Here is a 25,797-nt window from a genome sequence, read left to right on the forward strand (position 1 = left end):
CTCCATTGCACTATTTTACAAGTTACAAGTAAACCTCAAGTCTTGGAAATGAAGTCCCAAAGACTTGAGACAAATGGCAGACCTGGATTTGAAAGCACAAATCAGAGAGCAATCAGTGTAGTTGTGTCTTACTCAGTTCAAAGGTCGGCTGGGGTCAAAACCAGAAGATCAGGTGAGGAGGTGGGCGGGGAGGTTCAGGTGAATGGCAGGTTATTGCAGAGCAGGAGGGAGTGTCGGAGTCTGAAACGACAGGAGAGTTAGTGTTATGGTATGAGGAACAGAACAGAACATATTACAGTAACATGACGAGGGGCTGGCTGGAGTCGTAACACTTTCTCTTTGAGTCCCACATAAGTCAATATGCACCATCAGATTTAACTCAACTTAAGACTTCTTAAAGGAAGTGTATGGCATATATATATGATGGAATACAGTATTAAAAAAGTATGTTTTCTTTAGTGTATAATCACCTGAAACTAAAGAATAGAATATATATATATATGTTTCTACAGGAGCCCAGAACGGACAAACTACTGCGTTAACTTGCTCCAGAGTTAACCACGGTCCCTCCACTCAGCCGGCGGTAAACAAGACACGAAAAACCTCTGTTGGTCACAATAAAAACAGTCTAAAGAAGTATAACCAACACTCATTCCACTAGAAATCCTCAGGAATCCATCAGTACCAACCATGTCATACTAGCTTGTTGCAAAGAAGGTTAAATAACGCTCCAAACAAAAAGAGTCATGGCCATTTTCAAAGGGGTCCCTTGACCTCTGACCTCAAGATATGTGAATGAAAATGGGTGCAAGCAAAACCCTGTCGCGCAATGAAAGTGAGGGCCGGCGCGCGCCGTCTAAGGTGGGATCCTGGGCCCTGCGGGATCGGGCGCACCACCGGCCCGTCTCGCCTGCGATAGGACCCGAAAGATGCTGAGGTTAACGTCACGCTGCCGTAAAGTGGCATCGGTTCCGTTGTATCGGAGCTGTTTTGCGAGTACATGAGCACAGTATCGGACCCGATACCCGATACTGGTATCAGTATCGGTGCATCCCTAGAGAAAATCTAAATCCACTGTAAGTGTAAAGGTTTATGTTTCACGATCCTTCAAATAGTTATGTAGCAGTTAACTTGTTAAAAACATTACTGATAAGCTTTGTTGTATATAAGTCACTGATAAAGTCTGGCCTGTGTGAAGAAGGAAAGAAAATATAGAATGAGACTTCATGTTTTTAGTTGCTCTGGCAGTCTTGGCGTGTGTGGCCGTCGTGTTTTCAAAGTCAAATAGAAAAAGGAAGGAGGTGGAGAGTTAGTTATGTGTCCTTTTCCCACGTTTGTCTCAATAACAACAGTAAGTCGAGGGATTTGTGGCACGCTGAGTGAGGTTTATTAGGAATGAAAGGACTGGAGATTATATCAGGAAATCCCCCTGAAACACACAGTAGATCATGTTGATACCGCTAAACATCCTGTATGAGAGTTAAGTACAGGTTTATCTGGACAGTCAAACGTTAAATCTCTGAAACACAATGTCAATGTCTCGCCTCTCCATTATTTCTGAAAACTTTCTACAACATGTCATTTTTCCAGCACAGATGACGAGAGGGTTTCAAGTAAATTAGCGCCGGCAGACGGTTACCATTTCACCGCAGAAATGTAGATGACTTCTACAACAGTAATTAACGCACGCTGGCATTTGAATCTCCATTTTGCTAATGATATGCGTGGTATTAATTAGGCCTAAGTGATTAACATAACAACCGCTGGACAATGTCCTGGGGTAAGAGCAGGGCTGTGTTTTTTTCTTTTTATTAACGCTCCCTAATGGCGCCCGGCTCATTAATACATCCCAACAGACAGCTCTGCTAACCTTGACAAGTCATGTTGAAAGTGATTTCGTAAAACTCTGGATAGACTGAACTGAAAGCTGAGGACTATGTGTAGAAAGTAAGGGCACAACAGTAGAAGATAATTGTAATAAACACAAGGAAACATAAAACGACCAACCTGAACAGAATGAAAATAGAGAGCAGAGCGCAGCACAGAATGAATGGGTTCGTGTAATCATCATCAATCCAGTATCAACCTATGTTTAGAGGTGAATTTGTGGCTAATAAACCTTGACACACTTTGGTTTCTCTCAGTCTAGGAGAAAACTAACCACATGTAATTAGCAGTTAGCGCTGGCACACACAGTACAAGATGAAAACTTTGTCTTCCTCGTGTCCTTAAAGATACAGGTTGCATCCGATATTCCATATTAACATGCTATTTAGCACGCTTAAACAGCATGTGAGATCTTTTTAGTGTGTCCGAGTAGTACACGAATTGCATACTATTTCTGGTGAGACATTACAGTATGCATAGCTGGACACTACGGCGTCATAAATATCCCACAATGCAATGCGGTAGATGACAACGTTCATAACAGACGTTGACGGACAGCTCTGTAACATACATTTTTTAACTGTAAGTATTAAAAAGTACATTAATTCAGACTTTAAATCCTCACAAACTGTTGTTTTGGTCACATGAGGTTGGCACACGTTACCATGGTTACGGGTCTCCAATCAGCAAGGAGGCTCTCAGGAAGTGACGACGTAAATTACTTGCTCAGTGCGTCCGAAAAGATACTGTTTAATCACACAAAAAGTATGTTGAATGATAGTACACATATTGTGCATAGTATGCGATTTTGGACAAAGCCAAAAACAAATCATCTAGCGGTGGGTGAGGTTGCAGATTGCAATCAACTGAAACTTCTCACATGTGCCAAACGTGTAGCAGAACTACAGTGTCCGGCTCCGTGAAGATGACCAGCTCCGTATGTAGATATAAACGGCTCATTCTAAGCTAACGAAAACAAAACGATTCTTATTTTCAGGTGATTATACTCTAAAGAAAACATACTTATTAAAGGGACTCTATGTAAGAATCAGAAATTGCTTATTAACAACGAGCGTCCTGTTGTGCGCGCTTATGCTCGTAAACGAAGGTCCCACCGTGAATCGAAGGCCCGGCCGATGTTGAGCCTAGTTTTCCTCCGACGTCGGTCACATTCATGTTTTGCAAAACAGGCTTCACTAGATATAACTTTGTTTTTTTGGTGCTTCCGTTGAGTTTGTGTTGGAGTCTGAGTTGTGGTGGAGGGCTGGTCGTTTATTGGCGTTAATGGACTCCATTTCTAACCAAACGTTAGCTATGGTTGCACACTGTTAGCTCTGTAAGCGGAGATCAAAATAAAGGCACTTGTGAGCGTGCATGACGTCACATCCGTTGGATGTTCCCGGTATAAACGGGCCCGGGTTCATCACATTAAAAGCAGTCTACAGGCTGATAGAGGAAACCAGGAAAGTTGCGGAAGGTTAGGTCACAACCTGTTCACACACTGGCAATAAAAAACGATTTATATGTGTAAAAAAGTTACATACAGTCCCTTTAATACTACAGTATATTCCATTTCTGCTGATATATCCCCCTAAAAGATAACCTTTAAGAAAAGGGTTAACATGGATCAATCATTAAGATAGATCTGATCCAAAACTGTAACCTTTGTCGTAAGAATCAACGAGGAGGTCACACACTAAGTTTGAAGAAGTTGTAGAGTCGAAACAACAACAGAAGTTACATTCAAGAAGAGTTTGGAAGTTCTTTTTTATCAGCAAGTCAAGTCATGAAGCCCACATGACAAGAATGAACCTGTTCTTAGTAGTCCAAGAGAGGTTCTGAGAAATGGTCCGGAGACTCTGGTCTCGCAGCCTTGTGAAGTCATCCAAGACTGAAATCTCTCTCCTGCTCCTGCCTTTGAATTCTTTGTCATTCAAAACTCCAAGGACGCCGGGGAGGATCACCTCGCCCGCCTATCCGGCCCCATTTGCGAGATGTGGCCGGCCTTCTAACCGAGGCCGGTGGGACATCCAATTCATTGAAGGGAGGAGGAGCGGGATATCGCCTGAAGGGGTCGACTCCACTCTCTCTGGTGAGCCAATTTAGTCTGACCCCCTCGTCCCGTCCCGTCTCCTGCGCCCCCGCGAGTCCAGATAACTGTCCTCCAATCTGGCAGCTTTGTCACGGTTGAGTTGTGGCAGCGGCGGCGGCAGAGCAGCTGAACCTGAACACCCACAACCGGAGGGATTACCGCGTCTTCGCTGAGGACCTGTGTGAGGGAGGATTGATGCCTTTTTTTTTTGCTGACATTCGCCTCGTCTCTGACACAGGAGATGAGAAGTGGGACAGCAGAGTGGGCTGGAGAGTAGAAATAGCTCGACTGTCCTGTAACTGGAAGGTCAAGGGTTTGATCGCTATTAGAGCCCGAGCACCGACAACGTCAGGTCAGCGAAGGCCCTATTGAAACTGTAGGAATTTTATATTTTTCACAAAAATTAATCACCTTTTTGAGGACCTTAACATGCTCAAAAAGTTGTTAAACTTGGCACACTTATCAGACGCGGTGAAAAATGTGATATTTTAAGGATCTCAGGCTTGGGTGTGGCAAAATGGCTCGCTAGCGCCCTCTAGAAAGTTGGAAAAATTGAGCCCCTCGCTATGGTTTCACCTACATGTATGAAATTTGGCAGACAGATGTAAAATGTGGAGACGCACAAAAAAGCCTCTTGGAGGTATACCCAAAACTCAACAGGAAGTCAGCCATTTTGAATTTTATGTGCGATTTTGGCGTTTTATAGGCCGTGTACTTTAACAAACTCCTCCTACAGATTTAATCAGATTGACTTGAAATCTGGTCAGGACCATCTTAAGACCTTCATGATGAAAATTTATTCAAATGGTGAGTTTTCACTGAACAACCTGACCGTGGCGTGGCGACCACTTTGAGCCATTCGCCAAGAAACAGGAAGTTGTTGTTTATTCAACTGTGCATAGTCCGATCTGCCCCAAATTTCTCAGGCATGATAAAGGTCCAACCCTGATGTCATTTACAAAAATACACTCATAGCCCCGCCCCAAGACGTTAGCCACGCCCCCTTTCATAACTCATGAACCGTTTCTCGTAGAGGCTTGTGGGAGGTGTCATTGCACTCATCAGAGTTCCGGTTTCATTGTGCCTGGCCGCGTTGGTTGGCGTCCCGCCAGTACCCCCGACGCGCGGGGAGGTGCGAGGGACCGTTCATCGCTGCTCGCAGCTTTAATACTATATTTGATTTGGTCAAAAACAGTCTGGTAGTTTAGTGTATATTTGGCTCTTTGAGGTTGTAAACAAAGGTCACATGATGCACAAGCACTTAATTGATCGGACAGTTTAGAGATTTTAAATCGAGCCATGTTTGATTCCCCGGTAACGAGCGAGTGTTTTGCGTCCTGAGAAGAGCAAGAACGTTAACAAAACTAGAGTTGCCATTGATCATCAGAGCAGAACTTTAAACGAGAACACACCTTGAACCCCTCGCAGCAATCTGTCTAATTATCTTTTAACCTGCGCCGGGGCTCTACCTCAGCATGGGGTTCATTATTCAGGAGGGCGAGGACGGCTCTGACCCCGTATCTTCACCACACATCACACTCATTAGTCACCGGCGGGCGAGAGGCAGGATCAGTCGCTTATCCAAGCTTTTAACACCGCGGTCCGACACTATTGATCAGCTGCTTTTTTGTGCTGCCTGAGCCAGCAGAAGGCAATTAAAGAGTAAACTTAAAGAAAAAACACACAGAGAGTACAACCTGAACACACTCTCACATCGTCTGAGTAGGAGAAACACACACATTGATCTTCAAGTGAACTTTGGTGACTTGAATAAAGAAAGGAACCAAAGTGAAGTCAAAAAGTAGTTTACATCAGCGTATTAGAAATGTAATTTAAGTAGACAAAACTTACTTTATGTTTAATTTAAAGTATATTTAACATGTGCTTTTGAAAAGTACTTCAAATATCACCAAGTTCAATTTCAATGAACTAAAAATATACTAATTCTGTAATACTTGAATACTTAAAGTGTTATATCCGTGTACTTATTAAAAAGTGCACTTTATTGTAAGTGTATACTTAAGTGTACTTCTAAAAAGTATACTAAATTTAAAATACTTACAATGCTAATTTAGTGTACTTATGAAAAGTACAATTATTTTCAAGTCCCTTATAATACACTATTAGTATGCTTTTTTAAAATTAATTTAAATTTCACTTCATTAGAAGTGTATTTAAGTATACTTAAAAATAGTGCACTTTAATATAAGTTGATTTTAAGCTGCATTTCAGAGTACTTTTAAAAAGTATATTAAATTGCAAATACTTATAGTGGTGATTTAGTGTACTTATAAAAAGAACACTTATTTTCAAGTCCCTTATGATACACTATTAGTGTATTTTAATTTCACTTCATTAGAAGTATATTTAAGTATACTTAAAAAAAGTACACTTTAATATACATTTATTTTAAGTTGTATTTCAGTGTACTATTTAAAAGTATATTAAATTACAAATACTTATAGTGGTAATTTAGTGTACTTATGAAATACTTATATAAAGAGTACTTTATACTAAGTTAGTTTTAAGTTGTACTTTAGTTCACTTCATATACATGTACTTAATCTCAATAGTGTTTTAGTATATGTATAATAAGTGTACTTTATTTGCATGCTTGGATATCATATTATTAATTTGTTTACTTTAATCATTTCAAACTTTAACTAGAAAGTATTTTTTCTAAATCACATTTATTAAACTAGATTGTGATGTTACTGCCCTTTAATATGAAATGTATCTTTAAAAAAAAAAAAATACATTTTCAAAGATTTCAAAGGCTTGCAAAGATGGAGTTATTTCAAATCTTCAGATCCACCAAAATACGTGCAAAATGTTGTGTATTATTCTGTGACTAGTGACTAGACATAAACACATATTTTTAATATATTGTCCTGGTTTGAAATGTCCTGCTTTGGTGCTTTACACTGGAGAAACTGGAACCACTAGAGGTCACTCTGGTGCTGCTTCCTGTTCCACACATGAGGATCCCCCACTGGGTAAAACTTCACGCCTTAATCCAATTTATTAACCTGTGAATTAACCTCAGGAACTGACAACAGTATTGTAATGTAAACACAAATCAAATCCCTGTGCTATAGTGTGAATACACACACAGTATATTGGAGGTGTGGCAGTATACAGTAGGATGACTGATGTGTTTATCTTTTTAAAGCCCCCCCACCACCATTAAGTTAACAAACTGCACCCATTTAAGACGGAACGTGAAAACATTTCTTACTTTAAAAGCATTTCTTTTAATGTGAGTTTAAGTGACTCATCTCACAGTTCATTAGTTGAGAAAAAGCACTCTGATTGGGTTTGCCCCGCAGGGCCACGCCGACCTTCTTCACGTCGTCTCCACCGGCAGTAAATCTAAAAGTCTGCTGTATGATTCAGGACTTTGTTGCTAATAAACGTGTGCACGGAGCCGTACCGCCGAGTGCGAGGCACATCTCACTTTTATCTGCAGCCCTGATCCTGTCACTCCCCCTCTCCCCCCCCCACCCGCCTCAAAAAAAAATCTCCAGAAACCACTTCTGATGGAAAACGCAGCTGTTTGCAAGTTTGCTCGCTGAAAGAGGAGAGAGAGAGCATGGAAACGGCTTGTAAGGCATGCTCCGACAGTACTGCTATAGGCCTCCTGGCAGACTAACACACAGGGGCACAGAGCTGTGGTTTCACATGGTTCAACATGCTGCATGAGTCACTGACCAGAAACATGTCCCGTACAGCATGGCGAGGGCTCAGTGACTTACACTGTGGTGGGCGAGGGCCAAAGACAATAAGCCAGGGGGCTGCGTAATAATATATGTGAGTGATGTCCCAGCAAAAAAAATAATGCATGTGAATACCAAGAGAGAGAAGCCCTTTAAATATGTCATAAGAGAGTCATAGATCGTCAGCATACCCAGAAACAGATTGGACTGGATAGACGCCCCAAAATGACTCTATTATTATCACAATTTGAGCCGTTAGATCCAATAAAAGAATTAAAGCTGCTATACGCAATATTTTTTATTCTAACAATGGATGAAAAGATTATGTATACTTTAATTTTTGTGCTTAATTTAAAGTATACTTATCATGTACTTTTGAAGAGTGTACTTCAACATAGATGTCATTAAGTTCAGCTTCAATGTACTAAAATTAAATATACCAATTTTGTAATACTTAAATTGGTATTTCAGTGTACTTATTGTATTTAAGTGTACTTGGAAAAAGTATACTAAATTGAAATTTGTGTAGTGCTAATTTAGAGTACTTAAGTGTACTTTGAAAAGAACCAAAGTGAAGTCAAAAAGTAGTTTACTTCAGGGTATTAAAATGTAATTTAAGTATACAAAAGTTACTTTTTGTGCTTAATTTAAAGTATATTTATCATGTGCTTTTGAAAAGTGTACTTCAAAATAGATATCTTTAAGTTCAATTTCAATGAACACAAAATAAAAAATTCTAATTCTGTAATACATGAATACTTAAGTGTATACTTAAGTGTACTTTGAAAAAGTATACTAAATTGAAAATACTTATAGTGCTAATTTAGTGTACTTGTGAAAAGTACAATTATTTACTGTTACTATTTATTTTTTTAAAGTGCATTTTAATTTCACTTTATTAGAAGTGTATTTAAGTATACTTACTAAAAGTGCACTTTAATATAAGTTTATTTTAAGCTGTATTTCAGTGTACTATTTAACAGTATATTAAATTGTATAATACTTTAATTCTGTAATTCTTAAAGTGGTATTTAAGTGTACTTGGAAAAAGTATACTAAATTGAAATTCGTATAGTGCTAATTTAGAGTACTTATAAAAAAAGTATAATTATTCGCCAAGCCAACTTGTTTCCGGTTCACAACCTCTACTTCTTCTTCTACTCTGTTTACTGGCAGATTACAGCCATGCGTAGCCCATAGCACCACCAGTTGATGGAAACGCGCCTAATTCACATTGCGACATTTCAAAAGTTTGCTTAAAATTGACAATTGAATGGAAATACGGCTAGTGACTATGCTCTAAAAACCCACTGCACACTACCTGCTCAACATCAAACCGCAGGAAGTTATAGCGATTAGCAGATTAGTGGAGCATTTAGCAGCTGAAGAGCCAGATATTACCCTCATGAGCTGGTGGAGACCAAAACAAAGCTAAAAGGAGATACACTGTCATCATAGCCAAGAACGTGACTTTTACAGGGGATTTCTGTGAAGTGTAGTGCGGAAACAATTTACAGACTAACAGTGGTTGAAAACCATTTCATTGTGGTCACATCTGAGAATGCAGAACTTCTCCGCTAAAGCTTCTCTTCTTTGTCATCAAAACGGAGAAAATTCAATTTCTGTGTTTTTATTTGTGGTGCTGAATAAAGACGTGATTTATAGGATGTCAGGGCACATTTTTCACTGCAGGGAAGAGAGTCATAACAACGTACTCATGCAAGGGTGTTTTGTCATTTCATAAAAACAGTGAGAGCTGGTGGCTGTTGTGCTTTTTTCTCCCAAAATCAGATAAATTAAATTTGCTCTTTCAGGCAGTTTTTGTGGGTGTCAAAAACGATCACTGCAGCCGTGGCGCGAGGTGATTAAAATCAGGTGTCGCTGTATGATTGATGCAGTGTGTGCGCCACATATGTGCTGCTTTCACACTGGTAATTACAACACTTTCAAAAAGATGTGGAATTCAACCGTTTGATGTATGTTCGCCTGCGAGGACTTTGAAGAACTCAACGGAGGACCATCTGGGACTGAAAAGAGAGTCGCTGGTGGGAAAAAAAACGAGTCACATTAATGTCTGAAAATGGAATGCAGCAAGTTCTCTGTAGACCTCGGATGAGACTGCATTATGTGTCCACTGTATGTAGTCCTATGTGGCTGCTAGGAAATACATAGCCAGCAATACTTGAACATTTCTATGGCTGTTTTTGGCCATTGTAGAAAATGCTGCACTCGATTCAACTGTTCTCAGGCCATTAAATAGGCGTTATCAGTCGCTATAAGCACCATAGATGTGGGTCATTAGGTGCCTACTACGTTGCAAAAGTGAAAGTGAAACTTAAAAGCAACACGTAACATGTTGTAAAACTGAATGAAACGTCGCATTTTGAATGCAAACAAAAAGGCTTCTTTAAGTTTAGGAAAATAAACAGTTAGATTTAGACAACAAAACTACAACTTCTTTATGTTTAGACAACAAAACTACAACTTCTTTAGGTTTAGGCAACAAAACTACAACTTCTTTATGTTTAGACAACAAAACTACAACTTCTTTATGTTTAGACAACAAAACTACAACTTCTTTAGGTTTAGGCAACAAAACTACAACTTCTTTAGGTTTAGGCAACAAAACTACAACTTCTTTATGTTTAGACAACAAAACTACAACTTCTTTAGGTTTAGGCAACAAAACTACAACTTCTTTAGGTTTAGGCAATAAAACTACAACTTCTTTAAGTTTAGGCAAATAAACAGTTAGATTTAGGCAATAAAACTACAACTTCTTTAGGTTTAGGCAAATAAACAGTTAGATTTAAGCAATATAACTACAACTTTTGTAGGTTTAGACAATAAAACTACAACTTCTTTAGGTTTCAGCAAAAAAAGTACTTACTTACGTTGGTCTACCATGTGAATACATGATGAAACCTACTAGTGGGTGTAGTAGGCCCCTAGTGACCCACACCTATGGGGCTTATAGCGACTGATAACGCCTATTTAATAGCCTGACAACAGTCTAATCAGCTGGTTAATGTCAGGTTTTGGTGTCAGTACCTCAACACTGAAAGGTGGAAGGCTTCTTTCTAAACCCACCAATCTGCACAGATGAAGGAAATCACAACAGTGTCAAATCCAATGCAGAACAGGCACAGAGATCAATTTGTACAACAGCAGCATAAAATAGCCCAGAATGAAATGCAAGCGAAACACAGGTGGAGTTCTTTTTTTACTTAAAGATCTTGCTCTACTGATGTGCATAGTGGTGCGGCTGTCATCGTTTTCTCCTCCTACTCCTAAAAATGCTGACAACAAGTCCAGACACGTTCTCTGGGGGGTAGCTGAAAGGCATTCTGGGAAATGAAGGAACTGTCTAACCAAAGTGGAGTTCATGTTGAGGGCAATAAAATTACACTTAATGAGAAACACGAAGGACGTTTTATTTTTTTCTGTTCCAAAGTATAGGCTCTTTTACTGTATCCAGCACAACAATGAGCATTTCTTTCTTTCCATTATTTCACTAACTAGGTTAGTTTAATGACATATCATTTTGCACGTAGATTAACAATAAAAATCCTCTCACAAATCAGCGAACTAATTTGCTTCAGTCCCGCGAGTGAAGCCGCATATAGGAATCCCAGACCTAAAAGCAACATCTGGCTGGTTTTAAGAGTCATGGACAGTTTGCCGCAGGTGGTGGTGGTGGGCGGGGGTTCATATGGGTTATATGGAGCGTGGACGTTTAAAAGGGTCAATACATGCAGATACAACACAACTGTGGCTCATGTGGAGAGCTGGAGAAAAAGGGGGGGAAGTAGTGGCAGAATTTCAGGAAAAGTCGGCATTCTTTCCGTATTAAAAAGATCTTTCATGATTCTGTCATTGATTTTTAGACAAATAGGTGACTTTTACTATAGATGAGGAAGTTTAAGGGAGCGTAAAAACAGATTTCTTTTATTTTTGTGCTTAAAAATGTGACTTTTTTTTATCATAGTTTGGTGAGTGAATTAGCCACAAATGCCAATCGATCGAGAGTGGGGGAGAAAAAAATCCTGTTTGAGGCCCCCAGATGATGGAAATGATTATGTTCCCCCCTCACCATGATGGAAAGTAATGCTCGGCAGCAATTTGTCCACCTGCACCTCTGAACAGCGGGCTTGGTAACAATTACTGGTCCAGGAAAGAAAACATTACAGAGTCATTACAATAATGATAGTAATTCAGGGCCAGGGTAGACGTAGCCTCCGTAGGCCCTTCTCTCCTCCTTCTCTTTCTCTCTCCCTCTTTTCCTTTTCCCACCTTGACTTTTATACAAATGTCTCCTTTTGCCTTCCTTTAAAATCATTATTCATTTGAGTGTCTCTTTAATACTCTGCAAGCATATCGGACGACCCTTTTTCATTGACGCTCTGCTGTGATTTGGAGTTTATAGCCCCCCATAAATCACATATATTACCCTGGAGACGCACTTTAAGTCTGGACAGGAATATCATAGGAATATTAGAGGGATTTAAGACTTCATGTGAAAGTCCCCTGTCCTGATTAAGGAAGGGGGGCACCGTAGACGACGAAGAGGAGGAGGCCTGCCGGAGCCCCTCGCCTGCCAGGCACAACTTATTTATGTTTCAGAAAGAGAACTGATGGTGCCAGGACATTATCCAAGACGCTGATGCAGTCGCCACACTGCTGCCATCCAGTCTGGAAAACATTTGAAAATCTTTGTTATGAAAAGAGCGTAAAAAGATGCCCGTCCACCCCGGCGCTGGAGGGGAGGTGGGAGGTGGGGAAAGATGTCTCCGTTTTCCATCTGGAGCTCGCCGAGGACAGTGTGGGAGGACGTGTGTACGTTTTCAGCACAACAGAGCAGAGATGATAAAATAGCTTATGAAAAAAGACAAATGGCTGCAGTCATAGTTCTGGGTGGGCCCCGCACATGACGTATTAAAGCCTGCGAGGGATTATTTTTGTATTTCTCAGCACTTTTTTGAGTAGAGTTGGACTGATATATGAGGCCGTTAAATATCCGTCACGATGCTCTGCTTTGATATGAAGTTTCACTCTGTCTGGAATTTATTATTTAGTGCAGTTATTTAAACCAGGTTCAATCAAGTGAACTTAAAAAGTGTAACAAATCACACAGTTTACAACTGAAAAGGTGTGTGAGTACATCATTCTGTTTTTGAGTTTTGCTTTTTAAAATGATTTTTTATGCGGTTTTGTGGATAATTTAGATCTATATGCATCTTTCCAATGACTTTATATGCAGTTGCACCACCTCTAAAATCCACCTAGTGACACATAGTGAATCCTAAACCAGACTCTGATTGGCTGACACCAGCAGCAGGTCACACCCGCAGCTTTACAGCGCTCCCCGCCCGGGCCTCGCTGCACCGTGGACAAAGTGCTCGCTGCGCCCTCTCTCCCCGCCTGGGAGGATAGCCCCCTACTCCTGGTGCGAATGTCGACCGGGGAGGACTGTCCTCATTGCGCCCCGACTGCGTCGTGCCGCCAGCGCAGGGCCCGTCCCATGTAAAAGGCGCCAGGGGTCTGCGGCGTTGTCGGTAACCCACCCGATCCGTCTTGAAACACGGACCAAGGAGTCTAATGCACGCACGAGTCAGAGGGTGCAAGCAAGGTGGGATCCCGGCCCGCGGGGTCGGGCGCACCACCGGCACAGTGGTATCGGTGCCGTTGTATCGGAGCCGTTTTGCGAGTACGAGTACGAGTACATGAGCACAGTATCGGACCCAATACCCGATACTGGTATCTGTATCGATGCATCCCTACTGTCAACCATCACACCAAATTTGAAGTTCTTAAGTTAAATAGTTTCTGAGTTCTGCTCCGGAAACGAAAGTGTGACCCGACTACGTTGTCGCGGGGGTATAAGAATAGACACAAAATTGACTTCCTACAATATGAGGCTGATCCCAGCTGAGAAATTATGTTTCAAAGGCTTTACCCCACTGACAAGAATAAAACTGACAATAAAACTCTTGAAATGCAAAAAAAAATATTATCTATCAGCTGCTTCAAAACCAAAAATATCAGTATAGCTTTCAAGCGAAAACATTTCCTTTTATGGCCATTGAGTTTCAAAGAGAATCAGCCAAAGACAAACCATCCATCAACACTCCACGCAGTCATTCTGTGCGTGGATCAGGCTCAGACAGCGCCGGTCTGAGGAGGGGAAAGTGGGAAATCCCCCCTCGCCCGAGCTGCTCCTATGCCGCCTACTGATGTCGTAATTTCTCACTGAAACCTTAACCAAACAATAAATATTCGACAGCTCAGTTGTTCTAAAAAAGCGGCGCTGTTTGCACAACACGGCCTGCCAGAACACGCTCGCAGGGTTCACCGTGTGTGACGGTGATCGGGGCCGTTTTGATTTGTCAGACTGCACCTCTTTTCACTTACAGAGATGCAAAATATAAATCCTGGATCCACATGAGGAAAAAAAAGAGTTGAATTCATCGCATGCGGAGGGACCGGCCGCCATATTGTACTCATTAATGACTGGCACACATGAAGAAAGTATGAGTTAATTGCTATGACATTCCAGCCAACATATAAACTGTGGCGCTCCAAACGTTCCTTCCCAGAGAAGCTATTGGAAATCCAATTGGCCAAGATGAAACTGTTTGGAAGTGTTACTTCCCTTTAGCGAGGCTCAACGCAGCGCAGCAGGTTTCACAAACACCATTTGGCGGCTCTGGGTCTCAGTAAAGAGTGACGAGGTTAACTTATGAAAACACTCACACCCTGTTATCAGATCAGGCCTGTACAAAGGGCTCTCAGCATCAACAAAAGGAGGGGAGATATTTCTTCTTTTTAAAGAAAGAGGCTCGATTAGCGCTGTGTCGTGTTGGTCTTTCTCCTCTCCGTTTCCCCCCCTCGCCCTCACCCTCATTCCTTCCTTTGCTTTCATTTGTTCGAGCTGTCGACAGCAGGCTTGGCCTGAAATTAAAAACCTTTAGTGTTTGTTTGCTCGTTGTCAACGCGAGGCTTTTCCCATCACTCCCGGGGACAGCATCGCTCACGCCTTTTTGAAAACTGCATTTGGTGGGGCGGGCGGTGGGCTCCAAAAATGTTAAAAAGAGTATCACAATCCTGTCCTCTTTACCTCCCACACTCTAAGAAAACAATCCGTTTTAGAAAAACAGATAATGTCCTGGCAGAAAATTACCAGGACATTTTTTCGTTAAGTTTACGGACACTTTCTTCAACCCTAAAACTTAAAAGGGACTGTTGATTTACAGGATGTCCTCCGTACCGAGCCAAACAGCAGACCCAACCTGCAGCATTTGTACGTTACCTATCGGCCTTTGTGGACCGCCTGAGGCTAAAACTGGGGCTAACTCGACCTGACGTCCACTGAAGTCTAAAATATAAACATTGTTTTTTTATTTCTACCCGTTTTTGACATTTAAAAACAAAATAATTTGCGGATGGGAAGTCCTGAACAGAGGTGTAAAGCAGACAGGTTTGTGTGTGTTTGTGGGCGTTTGTGTCCTCGGTTCATAGTCACGGGTCAAGCACACACTCAGTGTCAGTGTGTTTGACCCAGGAGTGTCTGAAGTGTCGATTCTCCAGGATGTCAAAGGTCAGACGGAGACTGATGAGTCTACTAGACTGGTTTTAAGTTGTGAAAGGCACATTTTTAAATTGTATGTACACCACAATGTACTGTATTAATTTTTTATACTTTTCTTGTATATCTATCTACTTGATATATTCAAATGTTGTCGGTGACATTTATACTCAGTCTCTCTATTTGCTGTCACTGTTTGCCTCTGCAGTTTCACCCCCGACAAAGATCAATACAGTTTTGTGCAATCATTTAAGTCCAGCTGCTGCCAGGAGTGCATAATGCCTACTGATATTACAAGAATTGTCGGTCAACCTAAGAGGAAAAACACTTAAAGTGAGTCTATGTAACTTTTGAAGGAGGAAATAACACATTCTTCATCTTAAAGAGGATCTATTATGCTCATTTTCAGGTGCATACTACACTTTATTTTTCTCATACGGCTGTGTTGCAGCACCTCTTTTCACCCTCTGTCTGAAACGCTCTGTTTGAGCTGTGTTACTTGATGACATCACTGTGTTATGGAAGAAAAGGCGGGACTTCAATCAAGGCGTTTCAGGAGCAGTGTTTCTGTGGAGGAGAGTAACTCCCTTTGGTGTGGATTTTTGGCTTTGTAACTTTGCAGACCTTTTACATGCACAAAAAAAACTATATAACACCCTAAAGGAAAGCGATAAAAACATAATAGGTCCTCTTTAAAATTAAAAGTTGAGTTCAAAACAAAAACACACCCTTACTTTGGTCAGTATACTGTATATAGAGGTTTTGCTGCTACTGCTTTATATGGTCTGGTATGATCGGCAGGCAGCTAATAGTGGCTAATGTTAGCTTGTGCTAGCAGATTTTATAGGTAGATATCTCTGTGTGGGAGCGAAAAGTTGCTTTCTGGTAAACCCATCAATCACATGGAAGTTTCCTGTAGCCAGTAAGAGAAAGAGAGAGACCATGATAACCAATCGGTAAAGACCAAGAGCCCACATGCAAATTGGAAGATGTAGATTTGAGTCTTATTCACATTTGTGGATCTTCATTTGTGGTTTACTTTAGCCTCTTCAAGTTCTTAATATAATCTACGTCTCTGTCTACCTTGTCTGTTTTCATGTCATTTTGTTTTCACCTGTCTTGCTGCTATCCGTGCATGTCTTTATTTGCATCCACTCTCACAGGGCTTTTCCAGACACACTGTCAAAAAGGGCTCAAACAAATTGAAAAGATAATTGCAGGCTGCCAGCAACACCAGCCAGCCACCGTGTCACAGCTCTGTTCGCGTATCCAGCGAAGGAATGCAACGAGAGGCTGGAGCGTCAGATATAGTGTTGACAGGACGAGCGGAAGCCACCTGGAGCTTAAAAACTGAACTTGGGTGTTCATCATTTTTGCCAACTTCTTGCGGGTCAGACAGGCAGAGCAAAGTGTGTTTTCATTCTGTGATGATGATGATAGACAGCTCCAGATGTTACACTGAATAAGAACAAGCAACACACAGTTGGGACTTATTTGTTTTTGCAGCTTGTGACAAAATATCTGGTCTAAAATAAACTATGAAGTGTGATCGCTATATATACACACACATATAATATAACATATAAATATCTTGATGGCTCGTAAAATCCTCGGGGGTCAACGCACCAGCCTGGACTCCTCCAAGCCGAGTGTTTGACTAAAGACAGACAACAATTATCTCCTTATTCTCCACCAATTTGTCTGGGATTACTTCTGAGGTGTTTGACGCTGGAACCATTTAAGCAGCTTTGCTTGATGTAACAAATGTGCTTCTACCAATTCTGAGTTAGTATGCATTCCTGAAAATAAGTATTATGAGTGATGATGATGATAAGTAAAGCTGTAAACGTAAAACAAAGAATGACTATGTGTCCCAGGTGCAGGGAAACAGCTTCAAGCCTCTGGTGGTTGGTTGTCAGTGTCTGTGCTCATAAATCTCTACTGTCATCACTACAAGCCCTCACACCTTAACTCCTACCCTTCAGGATACACACTACAAAATACCCAAAAGCTACCTGGAAACACAATTTAATAGGCTAATCTATCAAAAAGTAAGCACAACTACAAGCCAAGTATACATTTCTGTAGGCCTAAAAAGGCAAGAATACTTCATTATACTTTTGTTAAGTATGTTTCTAGTAAAGGATTAAGTACAAGTAGGCCTATAAGCCAAGTAGACTTTTCTGTATACTTGTCAGTATGAGCCAAGTTTACTTAGAATTTTCTGTATACTTGTCAGTATAAGCCAAGTATACTAACTTTTCTGTATACTTGTCAGTATGAGCCAAGTATACTTAGACTTTTCTGTATACTTGTCAGTATGAGCCAAGTATACTTAGACTTTTCTGTATACTTGTCAGTATGAGCCAAGTATACTTAGACTTTTCTTTATACTTGTCAGTATGAGCCAAGTATACTTATGTATACTTAAGTATACAGTAGTTAAGTATATCTCTTTAAGTACATAAAAAGTAAACTGTAAGTATACGCTCTTATTTTAAGTTTAAAAGAAGTATACTAATAGCACACTTGAATAATAATACCTCTTTATTTTTTAAGGGTGCTTTTTAAAAGCTTTTAACCTGAGAAAAACGCGAAAATCAAATAATAGGAGCACTGTCACTTCAGGGTCAAACTTCACCCCCTTGCCTTCATGATAGAATGACAACCAATACACCGTTAGAACGACAAGATCTTCAGCGTTTCATCGGTGCATTTATCTTTTCATTAGCAGTAAAATTGACAGAGATATCGCTGGATAAAGTTCTGGGTCACCAGTAACCTCTAATCACAGTTAAAGAGATACTGAACTTTGGTAGAACTTTGGGTTGTATTTGATAACTAGCCTTGATATATGCCCAACTAAAGGAGATAGTCATCTTTAAATAAACCACTAATTAACATGTTATAAATCGCTTGTTTGATTTGAAGCTTTAGAAGTGCTGGTAGGCGGTTTCCTTTTAATTGGACAGAGTCATGCTTGCTGTTTCCTCCCCTGATTACTGATAGCAAGTCCTGTCCTGGCTTTAGCTTCATACCTAACGACAGATACGGGAATGGTTTAATTGATCTTCTTTCGAATAAGAGAGAAAGCGAATATACTGTAGCTTGTTTCACCAAATGTCAAACTCCTTTAAAGGGCTGGACTTTAATTTCAATATATGTTGGCCTTTCTTTGACAAGGCCCAGCTGCAAGACATTTTTTGTAGCTTTGGGATTTCATCATTTCAAACTTTGTCATCCATCCCTCAAACCAATCCCAACAGAGGCTGATATGTAACCTGCAGAAAAAAGGGAAAATTGGACTTGGACTGTCCAATTCAACTGTCCCTAATTGGCTTTCGCTCCTCTCTGTATCAGTGTTAAACCTTTTAAAGTACAAGGGTGAAGATTTGAGCTTTTCAAAGTGCCTATACAGACAGCATCTTTCTCTCCGATGCCTCAGAGACTGTGATTCACAGTCTCGGCCATTACGGTCGTGTCTTTTACAGGCGTTGGGGGTGTCGGTTACTGCCGACCACAGACACTCAAGCAGCCTGACTGATTTAGCTCTTTGGATTTGTGTGGAATTAGTCACAGTGGAGGGCTGGCCGAGACAGCGGGGAGTTTAAGACATTGTTGGGAAAGAGAAAGCCTGGAGTGAGCGGGCTTCTTTCTTTCTGGTTTTTACGACCCCTCAGGTTTCCACCTGTGCTGACACGGCTGAGACTTTACAATAGTCCTGAAAGAGTTACAAGCAGCCGCGTAGAAATTCCAGGCTTCTTCTACCCCTTTTCTTTTTTTCCTGTCTTTTACTAGAAGGGTGGGGTGGGGGGCCCCGGTTATTGTGGAACATTTGTCAGGCAGCCAGTTGCAGAGGCAGGGCCAACCGGTGATTTATGGCAACATCTGCAAGATGCAAAGCCGTTTGTATGTGCTTTTAATCATACAAAAGAGCCCTGGCTGGATTGGAGATTGAAAAGAGATGAGGTCTGATGGGGTTTTTATGGAGTCCGTGCTGGGATTCACACTGATGGCAAACCCGTGTGAACATATTATATGACCGTGGGATTTTTTTGCAGCTCAAGTGTTTCCAAGTTGGCTCGGGCTGGTGTTTGCAACAAAGCGAATGCCGTTTTTTTTGCGATTTGACACGGTCAAAAAGATTCTCACCGAGCTTGAAGATAATCTGCGAATGAATCGAAATGTTTCGTCACATAAGAGGAAAACCCAAAAGGATCAGCCAAGGGAGAGGCGAAAAACCATCTGCGAAAAGCAACACAACACAAATCTTGTTGGATTTGTCTGTCAACAGTTTGGGGGAAGTCGGGGCCCAAAGCGATACCGAAAACTGCGGGGTCACTTTGTTTTTAAATGTGTATTTTAGCACTGACAAAGCACATCTAAATAGTAGAAGTGAGCTCAGTGGTTGTAAAAGTCAGACACCCATCCCCCAGCAGATTTCCTGCTTCATAACAGAGGAATAATAATTCCTGCGAGCCGCCTTCAGCTATTTAATATAATAAACATCTGTCTGCATGTCACCACATCTGGCAATAATGAAGGGCAAATTAGCTACAAAATTCAGAGTGTCTGGCAATGAGATAAGACCACGGCGTGCTAAATTCATTTTCTTGGCTCTTTCTCTGGGGGTGTAGGAGAGCGGAGAGATGGCCCCGAGGAGCTGACCCCGGATCAGCGTCTGACTACTAACGTGAACACTTCCCCGGGTCAGAAAATAGAGATTAGACGCTGATCTGAGAGCAGGGGGGGTCAGCAGACTCCATCAGCCGTCTGCCAGTCATTGGTGGTCTGGAGGAATCGTCAACTTCCTGTCTCATTTCTCTGGACGCCGAATCAAAGTGGGGGAAATTATTCTGCAATCTGGCCGCTGTTTTTTCTTTTTCCCCCTCGGCTGGAAATGTGAAGGTTGCCGTTGCTGGCTGCAGACTCGGCAGGAGACTCCTGACTTTTTAAAAACCTTCTAGTCGCTTGTTAGGCCACAAATTGTTTTTTTGGTTGCAGCAATTTCAGAGACTTTCCTTCAAGGAGTAAATAAACCATTCGGAGGGGAATTACATCCACCCGCTTAATTGTAACACGCATAGTTTAGTGAAGTGTAAAACCCTGCCTACAAAAAAAAAAAAGGGAATCACATATTGTTGAGAGGAGCGTTTTGAATCCACCACACCAGCTGCTAAACTGCTAAAGAGGGGAAGAAGTTTTCTTCCCACAGTTGCAATTAAGTGACCTTGAGCAAAGCAGTTCAAGGAAAAGTCCCCCCTCAGATCCTCTTACATGGTTTAACAATCAGTTTTTCAACACAATCCAGGAGTCATTTTGTAATAGAATAAAGCTCTTTATCTGTTTTCCCTCAACCTGCCTTCCACAGATTTCCTTCATTATGGCAACTCCTGTGAAGCATGTGTGAGCTTGTTGTATTCAGCATGTAGAAAGAGTGTTTAGTAGTGGATTTTTAGTTGATAGAGTGAGAATTGCAGCCTACGCTATAAAAAATTTACCATTTTTGCAGAGGCATTCTAGTCCATAATATTCATACTCTCTGTGGGTGTAGAAATGGATCTCACTGCCTCTTCTAACAATACATTTTTCCGCTGAAAGAAGCCTTTTGTCTTTCTGACCATAGACTGTACATAAGAAGTGGACGTAGTCGCCGTGATGTCACCCATTGGTTTGTGAACTGCCGTTTTGAAGCCTCAAGTTCAGCATCTTGTTTTTTTGCAACCAGAAGTGATATCAGAGGGCGGAGTTACGTACAACCGAACGCTGAATATGACATTTTTAGGTGACCAAAATGTTACTTTCATGAACAGAAACACACGCTTTGATCAAAGTTCTAAGACGAAAACAAGGACACCTCCCAGACCGGACAACGCTGTGGTAACGACCTGTCAATCACAAGGTAGCCACGCCCTTAAGCATCCCCTGCTTTATGGTCTATCTGACTCTAAATGGGACCATAATTTACTAAATGAACATCATGCTGTATTGAAGAAGACTTGAAACTAGAGATTGAGACATAAACTCATGTTTACAATGTTTACTGAGGTAATAAATCAAAGTGAGAAGTAGGCTCATTTTCTCATTGACCTCTATACAATCAGACTTCTTTTTGCAACCAGAGGAGTCGCCCCCTGCTGGCTGTTAGAAAGAATGCAAGTTGAAGGCACTTCTGACTAATGCTTATAGGGCTGCTTTATAAATGTTTTTGTATTAAAAATGTGTAATTTAAAAAGTGGTTCAACAGAGAATGATCAACAGACTCTGCAGTTCATCTCAGTTCTACGGAACATTTTAGCATCTTTCAGCTCATTGTTTTGGTTTTAAGGCACGCAAACTTGTACTGTTTTCGGTTGACTCTCACAGTTCTCATCAGTGTAATTAATTTCAGCCACGGCACGCAGCTGTTTTTAGCAAAAACACTCAAAAACCCACTGTATGCTACCTGCTCAGCAACAAACAGCAGACAGACAGTGACTATCCGGCGTACATACTGACCAAAAACACCTTTTGGTCATGCTTCAACACAAAGATTTGTATTTTTAAGGTGATTATACACTAAAGAAAACTTACATATATATATATTATAATCCATTTCTGCCAATAGATCCCCCTAAATGTTACACACTGTTCCTTTAAACTCCCTCCCACTGCTCCAGCGGAGCTATTGTGAAGCCCACAACTACTAACAGCCCTTTCTGTTTTGGTCATACACATCTTACATGCATCACCAGCTCATCATACATCATTTTTGCCCACACAAAAGTTTGAAAATGTACTTTTCAAACAATATACAACGTGCCAGTCCTCTAAATATCACCACATTGTGCTGAGAACAAGAAGTGCAATCAGAGCCCACTGAGTTTATCATTAATCACTCCCAGGCCTCACTAATCCATCCTGGAGGGATCAGGTTTGTTAGACGTGATTTCTGCTCTAACCAGACACGACTTCGCGCTGAGATAAGGTTATTAAGCAGAAGTGGACTGGTCCTTGAATGTTGCCTCAGCAGCAGCAGCAGCAGCAGCAGCAGCAGCAGCAACAACGGCTGCGGCGTCGGCAGCTGTTTCCCAGGTGTTTGGATGTGTGTGGCTCCACCATCTTGTCTTAATCGCAGCCTCCTCAAAGAACTGGCAAGACTTCCAACAAACCTCCTCATTCCTTTACAGTGGGGTAAAGGCATAGGACCCAGCGCGGCGTAGTAGCCAACAGCCAGGTGTACTTAAACATTAGTCAGCCAGAGGGATGGGAAAGAAATAACACGTTCCTAAGAAAGCAAATCTCATCATCAGCATTTCCCAAACTGAGTGAGAGGAATCCAAACAGACCTTTTAGGGTTCATGTGTTTAAAACAAAATGTACTACTTTTCACTCCGCTGCTTCTCACGCTGCCAGACTGTAACAACTGCCCTTGAACAGGAGGATCTGACTAAACCTTCTTCTAAACTGCTGGCACCACCATCGTGAATCTGCCATTTCGTAAACACAACTCCACTGTGGCAGGCTGGGAGCCCGCAAGACGCTTTTCCAAGTGCAAGTTTCAACAGCTAGACCCCCGGTGCACAAGCACACCTTTTTCCCCTCGTGTTGGAGAGGAGAGGCCTGAAACAACAAACCGCCAGGCGAGAAGGGCTGGGGTGGGGAGGTGGGGGGGTGAGTCATCCAGCAAACAGAGAGAGTTTAGTTTGAGCTACATTGTGCCGTTACTGTTCTAACAGCAATTTGTGGGTTTAAAATGAATTACACTTCATTATTTTAAGTTGTTTGTAATTATGAGCATCATAATTAATAGAGTCATTATTAATGATCGTGGTTGCAGCAGTAAAATTGACAAAGGTGGTTGATCATAGCTGGCTGCAGGAATAATAGAAGTAGTATTAGTACTACTTCTACTGCAATACTTTCAATACCACGGCTTCTTCTACTATTAATCTCTCAGCTACTTCTACTATTACGTCTGATTGCAGAAGCAGCAGAAGGGGTAGTCCTAGTTGTAGTTAAAGATTCTCTATATGATAGCCAGAGCATTATTATAGCAGCAAACAACTATTTGCCATGTAAAGATATAGAGGAGTAATGTCTACCTGAGCAGAGAATGAAGTCGCTGTCCCTCTGTGTGTGTTGTAATGAGGGATACACCGATACCGATTCCAGTATCGGGTATCCGGTCCAATACTGTGCTCATGTACTCAAACGTTGTGTCGATCAGACCCTCCAGCTGGCTGTTAACCAGGATCTTTTGGCACAGAGAAGTACTCGTATCGGTACTCAGTATCGGCGAGTACCCAAATGTAAGTACTTGTACTTGTACTCGGTCTGAAAAAAAGTGGTATCGATGCTTCCCTAGTTGTAATCCAAGCTTCTCCTTGCTTTGCTTTTAGTGCATGTGAGCGTGCCCTGCTCACGGCCGCCGCTCTGCACTGCTCTTTCATATGACGGTTACAGCTGACAATGCCGCCCCGACCTATGGCGTCGTCGCAGCAGCGTAGCCAAAGAACGTTTATATTGCCAAGAAGTGAAAGTCCATTGTTCGTTTAAATTGCAACATCAGCGCTCAGCAGCAGAACTACGCTTCTGCCATTTTGGACTGAAAGACGCCAGTAAAACATCCGCCTAAAAAAGTCGCGCAAAAGGGAGATGCATGACTTAAACTGCATTGCACATGCATTTACTCATTGTCTTAATATTATCAGAGCAAAGCCAAATAATACTTGAACACAAACAGTATTTGAGTACATGGGAATTGAGTCAAAGTGAACACAAAGGCATGAAAAGGAACAACTCACTTTAGAAGACGCATTTGAAGACAGGGAGGATCATGTATGTCTGGTAGCACGGCAAACAGAGAAATATTCTCCTCCCAATCAGCACTGGTTGCGTGCTGATTGGGCTCACCTGTGCTTATAGTTCAGAGTCAACTAGGCACAGGTGAGCCTGTGGTTTTGTCTCCTTGCTTCTATACTCTATTAGCGGAGCACCCACCCTTCCCTCTTAGCACTATTGCTGTTGTTTTCACTGTTAGCGATGTTAGCAACGTTAGCTACAAGCAGTCGGCTCAGCTGTCGCCATGTTGAGAGCAATGTGGAGGCAATAGAAATGCTCCAAATCTCGCACCTTTAACTACTGCAACGTTATGAATCATAGCAGTAATAACAGTGGCTCACCTGTGGGTGAAGGCTAATAGTTGGTCAACCGAACCAAACGCTTCGGACTCCTCTCCAGCTCCGCTCTAACTAGCATTTGTTTGAGGGCGTGCTAAACTAGCCGCTGGGCAGGTATTATGCAAATGTGTTACTTGGTGACATCACCACGTTACGGAAGAAAAGGAGGGACTTCAAGGAACAGTGTTTCTGTGGGGGAGAGTGACTCCCTTTGACGTGGACTTTGGAACTTTGCAGACCTTTTACATGCACAGAAAACTATATAACAAACTAAAGGAAGGGCATAATAGGTCCACTTTAAATCACAATATGGCAAAAATATGCAAAATAACCTGAGATCAAAGCCTTCAGCTTGCTCCGAATCATTAGTTTGGACAACAGTAAAGTTGTACCACATGATCCCTCTGATGGATTTGTAATTCTTGCCCAGCCCTACATGGAACCAGATTGTGATACCAAACAGTTAAACATCCTCTCCGTCTCTCTCTCTTGGTGGGGGGGCTGACTGATGACAGACCTGAGGCGTCCTTGGCGGTCTGTGGTTCGGCTCTGGAAGGCCGGCGTTCAACACCCACCACCACCACCAGCAGCAGCACCACGTCCTCTAAATCTCCTGCGCGATCAAGACAGTGACGTCATTGAAGACTCGTAGCACTGAAGTGAATGTAGCAGCACACATTACGGTGTTTTTTTTATTGTTTACACATGTGCAAAACAAAGCTTCATTCAAAGCTGGAATAACTGAATAGGCAGGGCTGCAAAATACTCATACACAAAAAGGTAAGCAAAAATAATGGAATCTGTTTATATACAATTTACAAAATATAATAAACTTTATATAAAAAAATGTATATATTCATCTATATTATTAAACTGAAGCTCGGTCCTTAAAGAACAGCTGCTAATATGCTCCTTTTTGACTTTTCTCTAGGAGCATCAAATAGTCCGTTTACATTCACTCGTTGCACATTTGAGGAGTCCTTTTATTGCAAAGTGTCCATTCAGTGAGGTAGAAATTTTCATTTTTGGTCGTCCTCTTCATGAAAACACAAGAGTCACTCAGCTAAGTGCTCGTTCTGCGCTGCGGGACGGGATCAGTCCTGCTGCTGTCGAACGGCTGTTCGTAAACGCTGTCGCTCTGCTCTGACGCCGAGTCCTTGGCGAGGCCGCTCTCCTCAAAGTCTGAATCGGCATCCGGAGCGGCGTAAGGATTCTCGTGGAGAGTTATTCCGTTATGCGTCGCCAACGGCGGGGTGAAACCCGTGTACAGGTCCTTCTGAGGCCTCCAGGGAGTTTTCCCAAATGTTCCTGAGCGAGAAAGATAGAAGAAGTCAGACCGACGTGCGGACAAAACCC

The 25,797-nt window shown here is 41.7% G+C and overlaps 2 protein-coding genes across 2 annotated transcripts in view; both read right to left on the reverse strand.

The window, feature by feature from the left end:
• Positions 1-24,157, reverse strand: part of rpap3 (RNA polymerase II associated protein 3) — a 40,860-nt gene extending 16,703 nt beyond the window's left edge. Inside the window, exons 1-2 of the mRNA XM_074625419.1 lie at positions 24,067-24,157; positions 133-240 (exon numbers count right to left, since the gene is read on the reverse strand). The gene's annotated coding sequence lies outside the window, so the exon portion shown is untranslated. The remainder of the gene's footprint in view (positions 1-132; positions 241-24,066) is intronic.
• Positions 24,158-25,101: 944 nt separating this feature from the next.
• The window catches only part of lrig3 (leucine-rich repeats and immunoglobulin-like domains 3), a 28,238-nt gene continuing 27,542 nt past the window's right edge, over positions 25,102-25,797 (reverse strand). The window contains exon 19 of the mRNA XM_074625251.1: positions 25,102-25,749. Coding sequence (XP_074481352.1) covers positions 25,505-25,749 — 245 coding nt within the window. The 3' untranslated portion in view covers positions 25,102-25,504. The remainder of the gene's footprint in view (positions 25,750-25,797) is intronic.

This window comes from Sebastes fasciatus, chromosome 23, assembly GCF_043250625.1.
Source record: "Sebastes fasciatus isolate fSebFas1 chromosome 23, fSebFas1.pri, whole genome shotgun sequence".
Taxonomy (NCBI): domain Eukaryota; kingdom Metazoa; phylum Chordata; class Actinopteri; order Perciformes; family Sebastidae; genus Sebastes; species Sebastes fasciatus.